Source organism: Leptonychotes weddellii, chromosome 5 (genome assembly GCF_054177405.1).
Source record: "Leptonychotes weddellii isolate Sample4059 chromosome 5, ASM5417740v2, whole genome shotgun sequence".
NCBI classification, from domain to species: domain Eukaryota; kingdom Metazoa; phylum Chordata; class Mammalia; order Carnivora; family Phocidae; genus Leptonychotes; species Leptonychotes weddellii.
Window position 1 is genome coordinate 68,822,016 of NC_138373.1, and position 14,253 is coordinate 68,836,268.

The 14,253-nt window shown below is 39.1% G+C and overlaps 1 protein-coding gene across 1 annotated transcript in view; it reads left to right on the forward strand.

Annotated features, from left to right (window-relative positions):
• The window catches only part of KDM5A (lysine demethylase 5A), a 91,237-nt gene that overhangs the window by 45,966 nt on the left and 31,018 nt on the right, over nt 1–14,253 (forward strand). Inside the window, exons 15-19 of the mRNA XM_081821008.1 lie at nt 6,094–6,275; nt 6,637–6,761; nt 7,248–7,398; nt 8,724–8,838; nt 11,370–11,725. Of these exons, the coding sequence (XP_081677134.1) occupies nt 6,094–6,275; nt 6,637–6,761; nt 7,248–7,398; nt 8,724–8,838; nt 11,370–11,725 (929 nt within the window). The remainder of the gene's footprint in view (nt 1–6,093; nt 6,276–6,636; nt 6,762–7,247; nt 7,399–8,723; nt 8,839–11,369; nt 11,726–14,253) is intronic.

The following is a 14,253-nucleotide window of genomic DNA, read 5'->3' on the forward strand; positions in this document are numbered from 1 at the left end:
ATCCATATTGTTGCAGATGGCAAGTTTTCATTCTTTTTTATGGATGAGTAATATTCCACTGTATATATATCACATCTTCTTTATCCATTCAACTTGAGTTGCTTCCATAATTTGGCTATTGTAAATAATGCTGTAATAAACATAGGGGTGCATATATCTTTTCAAATTAGTGTTTTCGTATTCTTTGGGTAAATACCCAGTAGTGCAATTACTAGATCATGTGGTGATTCTATCTTTAATTTTTTGAGGAACCTCCATATGTTTTCCACAATGGCTGCACCAGTTTTCCTTCCCACTAACAGTGCATGAGGGTTCCTTTTTCTCCACATCCTTGCCAACACTTGTTTCTTGCGTTTGTTATTTTAATCATTCTGATAGGTGTGGTTTTGATTGCATTTCTCTGATGAATGATGTTGAGCATCTTTTCATGTGTCTCTTTGCCATCTGTATGTCTTTGGAGAAATGTCTGTTTATGTCTTCTGCCCTTTGGGTTTTGTTTTGTTTTGTTTTAAATACGCTTGAACTCACGACCCTGAGATCAAGACCTGAGCTGAGATCAAGAGTCAGACGCTTAACCGACTGAGCCACCCAGGCACCCCTGCCCAATTTTTAATGGATCAGACTTTTTCACTATTATATTTGTTATGGTCATTTTGATGAGTGATCTTTGATGTTACCGTTGTCATTTTTTTGGGTGCCACAACCTGTGCTTATGTAACAGTGAACTTAGTAGGTAAATGTTGTGTATATTCTGCCTGCTCTACCAACTGGCTGTTTCCTTGTATCTCTTTGTCTGATTGTCAGTCTTCTTTGTTCTTTGAGACACAACAATATTGAAATTAGGCCAATTAATAACCCTACAATGTCCTTTTAAGTTCAAGCAGAAGGAAGAGTCACATGTCTGTTACTTCAGATCAGAAACTAGAAATGATTAAGCTTAGTGAGGAAGGCATGTGGAAAGACTAGATGGGTCAAAAGCTAGGCTTCTTGTGCCAAAGAGTTAGCCAGGTTGCAAATGCAAAGGAAAAGTTCTTGAAGGAAATTAAAAATACTACTCTAGTGAACGCACGAACAATAAGAAACTAAAAGAGCCTTATTGCTGATATGGTGAAAGTTCTAGTGATATAGATAAAAGATGGAACCAGCCACAACATTTTCTTATGCCAAGGCCTAATCCATAGCAAGGCCCTAACTCCTCAGTTTTATGTAGGCTGAGAGTGGTAAGGAAGCTGCAGAGGTTTGAAGCTAACAGACGTTGGTTCATGAGGTTTAAGGAAAGAAGTCATCTCCGTAGTACAAAAATTCAAGGTGAAGCAGCAAGTGCTGATGTAGAAGCTGCAGCAGGTTATCCAGAAGATCTAGCTAAAATCATCAGTGAAGGTAGCTACACTAAGTACAGATTTTCATTGTAGACGAAACCGTCTTCTGTTGGAAGAAGATGCCATCTAGGACTTTTGTAGTTAGAGAGAAGTTAATGCCTTGCTTCAAAGTTTCAAAGGAGAGGCTGAGTCTCTTGTTAGGGGCTAATACAGCTGATGACTTTAAGTTGAAGCCAGTGCTCATTTACCATTCTGGAAATCAGGGTCCTTAAGAATTATGCTAAATCTACTCTATATTCTATAACTGGAACAACAAAGCCTGGCTGACAGCACATCTGTTTACAAATGGTTTGGACCTACTCTGCAGAGAAAAAGATCCTTTCAAAATATGACTGCTTGTTAGCAGTGCACCTGGTCACCTCAGAGCTCTGATGGAGATGTCCAACAAAATGAATGTTGTTTTCATGCGGCAAACAACATCTATTCCACAGGGGCACCTGGGTGGTTCAGTCGTTAAGCGTCTGCTTTCGGCTCAGGTCATGATCCCAGGGTCCTGGGATCAACCCCCTGCATCGGGCTCTCTGCTCCGTGGGAGGCCTGCTTCTCCCTCTCCCACTCCCCCTGCTTGTGTTCCTGCTCTCGCTGTCTCTCTCTGTCAAATAAATAAAATCTTAAAAAAAAAAAAAAAATCCGTGATAGATGGAACAGGATCCAAATATCAACATGAACAGGAGTTTAGAAGAAGTTTATTGCAATCTTGGCATGGATGACTTTGAGGTGTTCAAGACTTGAGTGGAGGAAGTAACTGCAGATGGGGTGGAAATAGAACTAGAATTAGAAGTGGAGCCTGGAGATGGGACTGAATTGCTACAGTCTCATGATAAAATTTGAGCAGATGAAAAGTTGCTTCTTATGGATAAGCAAAGGAAGTGGTTTCTTTTTTTTTTAAGATTTTTAAAATTTATTTGACAGAGATAGCGAGAGCAGGAACACAAGCAGGGGGAGTAGGAGAGGGAGAAGCAGGCTTCCCGCCAAGCAGTGAGCCTGATGTGGGGCTAGATCCCAGGACCCTGGGATCATGACCTGAGCCGAAGGCAGATGCTTAACCAACTGAGCCACCCAGGTGCCCCAAGAAAGTGGTTTCTTGAGATGAAATCTGCTGGTGAAGATGCTGTGAAGATTATTTAAACGACGACAAAGAATTTAGAATATTACATAAACTTAGTGGATAAAGCAGTGGCAGGGTTTGAGAGGATTGACTCCAGTTTTGAAAGAAGTTCTAATTGTGGGTAAAATGCTATCAAACGGTATTGCATGCTTGAGAAGTCACATGTGAGAGAAAGAGACAATTGATGTGGCAGACTCCGTTGTTGTTGTTGTTGTTTTAAGTAGGCTCCACGCCCCCTGTGGAGCTTGAACTCATGACCCTGAGATCAAGAGTCGTGTGCTCTACCAACAGAGCCACCCAGATGCCCCAGACTCCATTGTTTTATTGTAAGAAATTGCCACAGCCACCCCAGCCTTCAGCAACCAGCACCCTGATCAGTCAGCAGCATGATAAACCTGGAGACAAGACCCTCCACCAGTGAAAATGTCAGATGATGTTGAGCATTTTTTAGCAATATTTTTTAATTAAGGTGTATATATTGCTTTTTTAGACATAATACTATTGCACATTTAATAGGCTACAGTTATAGGGTAAATACAACTTTTTATTTTTTTAATTTTTTTTTTAAAGATTTTATTTATTTATTTGAGAGAGAGAGAGAGAGAAACAGCATGAGAGGGGATAGGGTCAGAGGGAGAAGCAGGCTCCCCGCCGAGCCGGGAGCCCGATGTGGGACTCGATCCCAGGACTCTGGGATCATGACCTGAGCCGAAGGCAGTCGCTTAACCAACTGAGCCACCCAGGCGCCCCTAAATAGAACTTTTATATGTGCTGAGAAACCAGAAAGTTCATTGGACTTGTTTTATTATGGTACTCGTTTTATTGTTGTGGTGTGGAACCAAACCTGCAATATCTCCAGGTCTGCTTGTACATTGTTAGAGACTCATGAAGTGAGTTTTTGTGGCATAGTCTCATTTCAGGTTTAACTTGTGTTATTAATGGAGCATTGTTTTTCCTTTTTGTACAATAATTTGAATATCACATCTCTTGATCATTTTATCCTTTGATCACATTTCTCTAGGGACTCTTTTCCTATAAACTTAACTTCTTGTGCCCTTGAGACACTAATCTCTACCCTTTCTTTGCATATTGTCTTTCCTATCTTGAAAAAGTTTTTATTTTTTCTTCCAAAAAACTTCTTCAGTGGTTTTTCTGTGGTCACTGCCCTTATTTCCTTTTTATCCCTTTATTGTCACTGTCATTCTGAAACTGAGAATTTGCTAGTGACTTTATTGCTAAGTCTCGTTGTTCTTTGTCTTTTATCCCCATGACCTCTTTGTTGCACTATATTTTGCTTCTTTGTTCCTTTTGCTAACACTTGCTCTGCTGTTTCTTCAGCATCTGATAATACTTGCCAGTCACTTTTTAATAAAATATTTATTTATTTATTTTAGAGAGAGAGAGAGAACGAATGAGCTGGGGGAGGGACAGGGAGAGGGAGAGAGGGAATCCACAAGTGGACTCCCTGCTGAGCGTGGAGCCTGACTTGGGGCTCCATCCCAGGATCCTGAGATCATGACCTGAGTTGAAACCAAGAGTTGGCCTCTCAACCAAATGAGCCACCAAGGCGCCCCTTGCCAGTCACTTTTAATCATTTTCCTCATCTTCCTCAATTGCCAGTGTTTGCAGGGTGCAGCCTTTGACGTTTTATTGTTTTTCTTTTGTGCTACTTTTCAAGGAGTTCTTAGCCTTTCTTAGGATTTTACCTCTCTTTCAGCTATTACCTTGTGGTTTCATTTCTCAGGTCTTGATGTTTCCTCCTAGTTTGTGCAAACACGAATTATTGTCACTCTGAAAGACGTGTCATGTCCTGTCACCCATTTGTAATCCGGGTCTCCTTGGGATTACTGTACATTTCTATTTAGCTTTTTATAATCTCACTTTCAGCATCTGAGATAGAATATCATCTCCTCTCCATCTTCCCTTTCACAAACCACTTTATTAATTGCTGGTAAGTATCAGGATCATTATTTAAAAACTTAATGTGATCCTTGACTCATCTGTCTCTTCGATAGTCATCTGCTATCTGGTTTGAAGTTTTTATTTGTTTATTTTGCAATGTCTCTCATCACTTCTACTCCTCCCCTTTTTTTTTCTTTACTGCTACCATTCGGTTCCATTCCTTAATTTTCTCACCTTGATTATTTCAAATAGCCTTTTAATTTGTATCTCTTTTTTCTTCTCTCCACTTCCTCCTAATAATTTATAATTTTCTGAGCTGTGTAATGTTAGAAAGCATTACAAGGAAAAATTGTTCTGTGATGGCAAAGCTTAGGAAATGGTAGATTAAGAAAAAATCAATTGGGGATAAAGAAATAATAAATGATTCTTTACTGTAAAACTGAAACTTTACTGTAATTCTTTACTGTAAAACTTCTGTGATATGCTGGTGTTCATTGATAATCTCTTAAATTGGGAGGGATATAGTAATACATAGCATTTCCCCATAGACTAAGTTTTTTGCAGAGTATCTTCTAGGGCTAGGGGTTCCTGGAGCATACTTTAGGATTTGGTGTAAAATTTATTTGAGACCGAGAGAGAGAGAGAAAGAGAGAGAGAAAGAAAGAGAAAGCGAGTGGGGGGGGAGGGGCAGAGAGGGAGAATCCCATGCTGATTTAACCAACTGAGCCATCCAGGTGCTCCACTTCTCTTGATATATTAATGTCCTGTTTGCCAGCTGTTGTGACGCTGTGTAAATTCTTGTAAGCTAAGAAATACCTGCAGTGCATTTTGGAACCATTTTTACATGAAATAATTTTTAAAGCTAATATTAAATGCTAATATGAGAAATGGGAAGATAGGAGAGTAGTTAAGAGACATGTAGATTAAAACCAGTATCAGAAACAAAATCTGTGTTGCCAGAATTGAATTGTGTCTGCCAGTGAATAAATTATCGGGGTTTTACCTTGGGTAAGTGAAAAGAGTTTGCTTTCTTGTGTATTAAATGGAAGTCTTTATAAAATGCACTCAGATGCTCTTATTAAGCTGGCAGATCGAATTTAATTAAGCTTCTTTTTGATGTCTTGCTGAAGTAGATTATATTTTGATTTGCATAGTTTAATTTTTACTACTTTATCTTTGCATCTGTATTTATTAGTGTTATTTTTGGATCATTGATAACTAATATATCTGTATTCAGGATTTAAGGATGTATTATCCCTGGGACAAAAAAAAATTCAATTTTTTTCTTGTTTTAAGGAGAAGACAAAATATATAGCTTCATGAATTGTTGTATAGTAACCTTTGTTGTCATCACAATTCTGGTCAAGAAATAGAACTTTGTTAGCCACCCCAAAAGTACCTCCCAATTACAATTTCCCTCCCCCCTCAAAAATGACTGCTTTGACATTTGTAGTAGTAAGTTCCTTATATTTAAAAAATAGTTGTATCAGTCAAATGTGTATTCTTCCACACCAAGGTTTAGTCTTTCCCACTTTAAAAAAATTAAGAATGATTAATTTTAGAAAGTGTTTTGATGTGTTATTATACCTCCCATGTATATATCTTAAGTCAGATTTACCTGTAGAAAAAAATTTAGTAACTTTAAGTTCTTTGATGCTTCAGAACCTTGAAAGACTTGATGTAGTGATGTGAATTGTATTTCAGGGTGTTCTAATGTCAGAAGAAGAAGTATTTGAACTTGTTCCTGATGATGAGCGACAGTGTTCAGCGTGCAGAACCACGTGTTTTCTCTCTGCTCTCACATGTTCCTGTAATCCTGAGCGCCTTGTGTGTCTCTACCATCCAACTGATCTGTGCCCCTGCCCCATGCAGAAGAAATGTCTTAGGTATCCTTACGTTTCTTGTAAACTTGTTACTTCTTTTAAAACCAAATGCACTGTTCTTTGTAATTCCTCTTCCCCATGTGTGCACTGGTAACTTTTCCTTGTCTCTCTGCCTCCCTGCCGAGGACCAGTCCTTTAAAGTTGGCCCTAAACTTGACAACTAATGTTAGTTTTTTTTTTTTATCAATTGATTTCACATGTTCCCTGTCTCTCCCTGCATTAAAACTCTGTGGGTGGTTTGATTTAAGACACCCATTTCCTTGGTCATTGTATTAAGCTGATTGTACTTAAAATTTATTTTCAAGTTGGTTTTTTGCAAAGTTTTAAATTTCTGTGTTTTTTGTTTGTTTTTGTTTGTTTTTAGATACCGTTACCCATTAGAGGACCTCCCTTCTCTGCTGTATGGTGTGAAGGTCAGGGCACAATCCTATGACACGTGGGTCAGCCGTGTTACAGAAGCATTATCTGCCAACTTCAACCACAAGAAAGGTTAAGTTTCCTCCTTTTGTATGCATACACTGAAATCATTGTCACATTGAAAGAGGCTTTGTTTTGTTTTATGTGCTTTTCCTCCATTAAGGAAAAATTATAGGCTTCATATGCGATTTGCGACTAATGGGTTGGTTGACTGACTATAGATTTAGTTTTCTATTTGAGAATTCTCTTTTACATAAAAAGTTAATATAAAATGGGACAGATAGCTAACTTGGCAGTAGATACGTATTTTGGGGAGTCATTATTACCAGTGGACTGCCACTAAAGGTTAATTAAGAAAGAGGAATTACCTTCCTGGAGAGAAATTGTCCATAAGGATTAGGAATGAGCACCTGCTCTTAAGCTTTTATTGCAGTGGTGAGATTTTTACAGCTGCAGTGTTTCCACTAATAGATTGATGACTAACTTGAGAGAGGTTGGTGAGTATTTTTAAATGACTTTTTATGTCTGTGGTCATAGTATATAGCTTTGTTTTTACAGATTTGATTGAATTACGAGTAATGCTGGAAGATGCTGAGGATAGGAAATACCCAGAGAATGATCTCTTTAGAAAACTCAGAGATGCTGTGAAAGAAGCTGAGACTTGCGCTTCTGTCGCTCAGCTGCTTCTGAGCAAAAAGCAGAAGCACAGGTAAGACTAAGAAGAGTTCTCCAGTGGTTTCCTGTGGGTTTTTTGGTTTTGTTTATTTGCTGGCCCCTCCCTATATTATCTTTGACCTCTTGTCTTGGCCATTTCCCTCCCAACCTCCCTCCAATCATGTCCCGATCTTCTCTCCTACTACTGTCCCTTCTTTCTTGCTCCACTCTGCAGTCCTCTTCCCCTTTGTGCTTTTTGTACACGGCAGGCACGGTTCTGCTTAGGGCCTTCTCACTTCTTCGCTCTTTGAGCGCTCTTCCCTGATATCCAGATGGCTTGTTCCCTCACTTCTTTCAGGTCTTTTCAGATAGCTGACACATTCTTGAAGAGGCCTTCTTTGACAACCCTTTATAAAATTGCAGCCTTTTTATTCTTCTTTCCTGCTTTGTTTTTCTCCTAGTCCTGTCACTTCCTGACATACTAATTTATTTATTATCTCCTCCTTTCTTTCCCAGTCCCACTAGACACCTGCTAGACTAGAATGTTGGAGATTTTTTATCCTTTTTTCGTTGCTCTATTTCTTGTGCTTAGAACAATATCTGGCACATACTGGATGTGCAATAAATATTGGTAAATAAATAAATGATACTACATGCTGAAGGCAGGTGGCAGCAGAGAGTAATCTTGAGGGATGCTGGAGAGGCTGTGTTATTACGTGTAGAAGTATGTGCCCTTGATTTCATGGAATTCACATGTGTTAAATTTTCTGTGGTATTGTTTCGTATTCATGCCAACACTTTCCTGGTATCTGAACGGCTTTTGCTATGGCCCTTCACATTGGGTTTTAAATTACTTTGTGCGTTTTTTATTTGTACATTTGATTGGAGAACCTTTCTTTGAAGCATTGATCAGGGAATTTTCACCTGTCATTGGGTCACTAACCCCCTTGAAGAATCTGGCAAAAGCGTAGGGACCCTTTTAGAAAAATGCACATACATATATAATTCTGAATCCGTTTCAGAGGGGTTTATTAGCCCCCAGCCAAGTTAAAGGCCCTTGTTCCACATTTTAAGCTTTTTGAGGTAGAAGATTTAGTTTTATTAACAAACATACTATTTTACTCTGAGGAATTTATTGACTGTTTAAAATGCTCAATACTTACAAGATTGGAGGAACTATAACTTGGAGAGTTGAATCTTTGAGTCATTAACTAATGAGGTAAAAACCTAATTTGGAAGTGATCACCATTACAGTGGAACCTCTCAAACACTCATATTCTGGGATTGCTTGGGTTAGAATTCTAGAGAGACTAGAAGCCCCTTTGATATCAGATGACTATGGATTTTTCTTACTTATATCTCAATATTATTTCACATCAGGCAGAGCCCAGATAGTGGGAGGACTCGGACCAAACTGACAGTGGAAGAATTGAAGGCCTTTGTCCAACAACTTTTTAGTCTTCCATGTGTCATCAGCCAAGCTCGACAAGTAAAGGTGGAGTATTACATTCTTTTCTTGGGTAATATCCTTTGTAGTATGGGTTTCTGTTTTGGGTAAACAGTGTGTCTAGACTAGCTTTTTCTTCTGTTTGTTTGTCACATAAGTGCTGCTGTTTGAAGTTTTTCAGTAGGCAGTAAGAATCCCCTGGTTTCATTCTTAGCCTTTAATTCTCCTTTTAAAATTCTGGAACCAAGGGTAGTTAGTTTAGAATTTTTTTCTGCATTGGGCGCCTGGGTGGCTCAGTTGGTTAAGCGACTGCCTTCGGCTCAGGTCATGATCCTGGAGTCCCTGGATCGAGTCCCGCATCGGGCTCCCTGCTCGGCGGGGAACCTGCTTCTCCCTCTGACCCTCCCCCCTCTCATGTGCTCTCTCTCATTCTCTCTCTCTCAAATAAATAAATAAAATCTTTTAAAAAAAAAAAGAATTTTTTTCTGCATTAATCTTAGATCAGAATCCCCATTTAGCATAGATGTAATTGAAATGCAAGAAAATAGTTAAAAGAACCTGAATATATCAGGACGTTATTAGTTCATGAGCTTTTAAAAATGTGAGCTCTGAAATTACTAGATCCCTGATGGTTTCTTAAATTCGTACACAGTCTCAAAAAGTGTCTATCAAATACATTAATCAGCATAGTTGTAATCCTCTCATAGTTTGTGGTATGTTTTGTGATTTGGCCATGGGCAGGGTATCTAAAATGGTTTTTATCAAGGTTATCAGCTTGAGGTGGCTGGGTGGCTCAGTCGGTTAAGCATGTGCCTTTGGCACAGGTCATGATCCCAGGATCCTGGGATTGAGTCCCACATCACCCGGCCTCCCTGCTCAGTGGGGAGCCTGTTTCTCCCTTTCTTTCTGCCTGCCACTCCCCCTGCTTGTACGTTCACTCTCTCTGTCAAAAGAAATAAATCTTAAAGAAAAAAAAAAAGGTTATCAGCTTGTGAAATCTAGTATCGGTTGTGTTTCTGCTGTTACCCCATGTCATAGAAGCATTTTGGTAGTTGACTGCTCTTTCTTCCTGAGAGACTTTATTCTCTGAATATCTGTGACATCACACGCTCTAGTTTTCTTCATTCATTCACAGTTCCTTTTCTTCGGTGTTCTTGGCTGTTTGTTTTCTCCTTGGCTTGACTTCTAAGTGTTGGAGTGTATTAAGAGTCTCAGCTCTTTCGTTAGGTCCTGACATCTTATTGGTTTAGTGACCGTAAGTATCACTTGTATCCTGTTGATCCCCAGATCATCAGCTCTCAATGCCTTTGCTCTCTCCTACAAGCTTCTACATCCATTGCATACTCTGTGTATCCCATGGCAGACTAAAAGGCATCTTAAAAGCCTTTTAATGAATCAAAAATTCTTGATTCTTTTATTTCCCTTATACCCCATATCCAGTCTCTAAACAAGTGCTACCGTTATCTTCAGAATGTTTCCCAAAGTGAACCATTTGCCATCATCTGCATTGCTTACACTGTGCTCCGAGCCTCTAGATTCTGCCCCTGAGATCACTGTAATAGCCTCTTACCTCGTCTCCCTTCTTCTTCTCTTGTCCCTGACAGTTTATTTTTATTCGGTAGCCAGTGTGACCATGTAAATTATAAATCAAATTATATCACTTCTCTGTGGTTAAAATTCTCCAGTGCTTCCCCGAAGCCATTAGAATGAAATCTAAACTTCTGATCTGTGTGGCACTACGTAATCTGACCTCTGCTTATTTTTTAACTGCATTTCTCCACTTCGCTCCCCATCATCCACTTTAGAGCAAGACATTTCTCTGTAAAAGCTTTTGCAGTTATTATCCGCTCTGCCTGAACTGCTCTTCCTCCAGATCTTCATATAGTTCCCACCTCTAACTCCTCGTTTTAGTTTCAGTTCATCTGCTTTCTGTGACCACCATTGCAAAGTAATATGCCCACCCCCTCTGGTCATTCTCTATTGTGTTGCCCTGTTTTATTTTCACAGCACTTAAAACTAACTGGAACATTTTATTCATATATTCAGTGTCTATTTATATTAAAATACATTCCTTGGGCGCCTGGGTGGCTCAGTCATTAAGTGTCTGCCTTTGGCTCAGGTCATGATCTCAGGGTCCTGGGATCGAGTCTCACATCGAGCTCCCTGCTCGGCAGGAAGCCTACTTCGGCTGGAAGCCTGCTTCTCCCTCTCCCTCTCCCCCTGCTTGTGTTCCCTCTCTTGCTGTGTCTCTGTCAAAAAAACAAAACAAAAAACTTAAAAAAAATAAAATACGTTCTTTAAAGATAAGGACTTTGTATGTTTTAGTGCTTATAACAGTGGCTGCATCTAAGTCCGTAGTCATTAAATATTATTTGAATGAATTAATCATGTTTTAAAAGTAAGTCTGTGTAAGTATTACAGAGAAGCATAATTATGTTCTTAACTATCATATCTGGTGCTATAATGGTGAGATGATTAGATAGTCTAGAATTTGATAGTTTTCCTGAACTGTGTCTATTCCAAACTCATTCTGTATCTTTTAAATTAGTTTTTTATTTTTATTCTTTTGACTTTTTCAGAATCTGCTGGATGATGTGGAAGAGTTTCATGAACGTGCTCAAGAGGCCATGATGGATGAAACCCCAGATTCTTCCAAACTCCAAATGTTGATAGACATGGGCTCTAGTCTCTATGTGGAGCTACCTGAACTGGCCCGACTAAAGCAAGAGCTACAGCAGGCTCGATGGTTGGATGAAGTAAGACTGACCCTGTCAGATCCACAACAGGTCACTTTGGATGTCATGAAGAAACTGATAGACTCTGGGGTGGGATTGGCACCCCACCATGCTGTGGAGAAGGCAATGGCTGAACTACAGGAGCTCCTTACAGTCTCTGAGCGATGGGAAGAAAAGGCTAAGGTCTGCCTACAGGCAAGGTGAACACATACATTGGTGACTGTTGCCTCTTTTAATAACTAAGGGTAGAACCGAAGGAGGAACATAAGGCTCTGTTTCATTAAATATATTTTTTTAATTTTTTATTCTTCTGTTAATCCCCATACATTACATCATTAGTTTTAGATGTAGTGTTCCATGATTCATTGTTTGTGCATAACACCCAGTGCTCCATACAGAATGTGCCCTGCTCAATACCCACCATGTTTCATTAAATATTTAATTAGATGTTTTATGCCTTCCCTGACCAGCCACTAAATTATCAAATAGGTCTGCAAATAAATAGTTTCAGATATTGTGTGCATGCTAGTGCAGAGTACTTTGCTAGGTACTTTAAGTGAAACAAAGTAGTATTTTGTTTAGAACCTTCCCATTACCAATCTTTAAAAAAAAAAAAAAAGAAAGAAAGAAGGGGCACCTGGGTGGCTCAGATGGTTAAGTGTCTGCCTTCAGCTCAGGTCATGATCCCAGCGTCCTGGGATCGAGTCCTGCATCGGGCTCCCTGCTCTGCGGGGAGCCTGATTCTCCCTCTCCCTCTGCCTCTCTCCCTGCTCATGCTCTCTCTGTCTCTCTCTCTGTATCTCTGTGTCTCAAATGAATAAATAAAATCTTTAAAAAAATAAAAAAATAAATAGAGCCTTCCCATTACCTATACTATATATAGTTCAGAGCTAAGAAATGTAAAGCTCACTGCAATATGTTATTATTAACTAATAGGTACAGAAAAATGCTATAGGAATTCAGAGGAGGGGAGGTCATTGTTACCTTTGGTGGTCAGAAGAGAAGCTTGAGAGAAAAGAACTTTAGGTAGAGCTGTGAAGCATGAGTGAAATTGAAGTGGAAGGGGCGTGAGAGAAAGATCAAGCTGAGTTTAAGGAATATATATATAGGGTTAGGTGACAAGTTAAATGGGCTTTCTTGGAGTGGAGGATTTATGTAGGAAAGTAGTGGGAAAGAAGAAACAAGAAAGGAGAACATTATGCAGTTGCATTAGCATTGGCACCCCCATTGGATTTTGGAGATTTCAGTAAAGCATTCACCATACTTGACTGTATATCAACTAATTAGACTGTAATGTTCTTTATGAAAGTATTTCTTTAGCTAAAATTAAGATCTATAATTTCTCTTGTGAGGATGAGGAACCTGGCATACTTAGAGTCCATAGTTATTAAATACACAGCTCAGATTGATTGATCAATTTATTTATTTATTTATAAGTGTCTCTGGATGTCTTACAACTAACTTTTTTTTTTTTTAAGACTTTATTTATTTGACAGAGAGAGACACAGCGAGAGAGGGAACACAAGCAGGGGGAGTGGGAGAGGGAGAAGCTGGCTTCCCACTGAGCAGGGAGCCCGATGTGGGGCTCGATCCCAGAACCCTGGGATCATGACCTGAGCCGAAGGCAGACACTTAACCGACTGAGCCACCCAGGTGCCCCAACACAGCTCAAATTTAAAGCCTTTACCACTTCATTCCAAAGTCTTCATGTACTTAATTGCCAGCCACTTATTTTGGTTGCAGTTGATAGGAGAAGCCTTAGATAATTCAGTGAACACAGTTCTGTTTAACCAAGAAAAGGCTGCATGTATTTTTGCTGGATATTTTGCTCTCTAGTTATCATGGAGAATACGTACTAAAATGTATCCATAGCTTTTTGTTTGAAACCTTCAAATTACTCTGTGTCTTCAGATTCATGACAGTTCCAGGAGCATATTAAATGGGAAAAGATAAATAACTTTGGAATACAAAACCATGATTTGATATACCTGATGCAACTTATTGTAGTCTACAGAATGAGATTTTGTTGGTAGTAATATTTGAAAACTCACTTTCTCTCATTTTTCCACATTTAATCAATCACTAAGTTTTAATGAGTTTGCTTCCAAAATGTCTTTCGTATCTGTCTTTTTCGATTTCATTGTCACTGACCTAGTTATGGTGCTCTTGTATTTTTCCTTAATCTTTGCAATTCAGTATTTATGGAGTACCTACTACATGCCAGGCACTATTTCTAAGTGTAATAAAGATAGTGGGGGAAAAGACCCACAATGTTCCTGCTGTAAAATAGAGCCAACGTTCTAGTGGGGAGAGACAGGTGAATAAGTGAGTGAACGAATGGATGAATGAATTTCAGATAATTGTCATGAAGAAAATATAATTAGTAAAGATATAGAGGGTGATAGGGTTTGGTGGGGATAGTGGAAAGTAGAACCTTTTGTTTTCTAACTTCTGTCAAAGTTAGCTTTCTGAAACACATCTACAATGTTCTTGGCCTCTTAGCATTGGCCTCTGACCACTATTTTCTCAATATCCTCCTTCTTTGCTTTTGGCCTTCTCTCCCTGCCTCTCAAATAATGCCTTTCCTCAAGATTCTGGCCTAGACCACTTCTTTTTTCACTCTGTACCTCTCCCTGGAAATTTCATCTAATATATTTTGTGGCTCCATTGGCCATCTTTATACTGATTAACTCCAAATTCTCATCTATAACATAGATATTTTTCATAG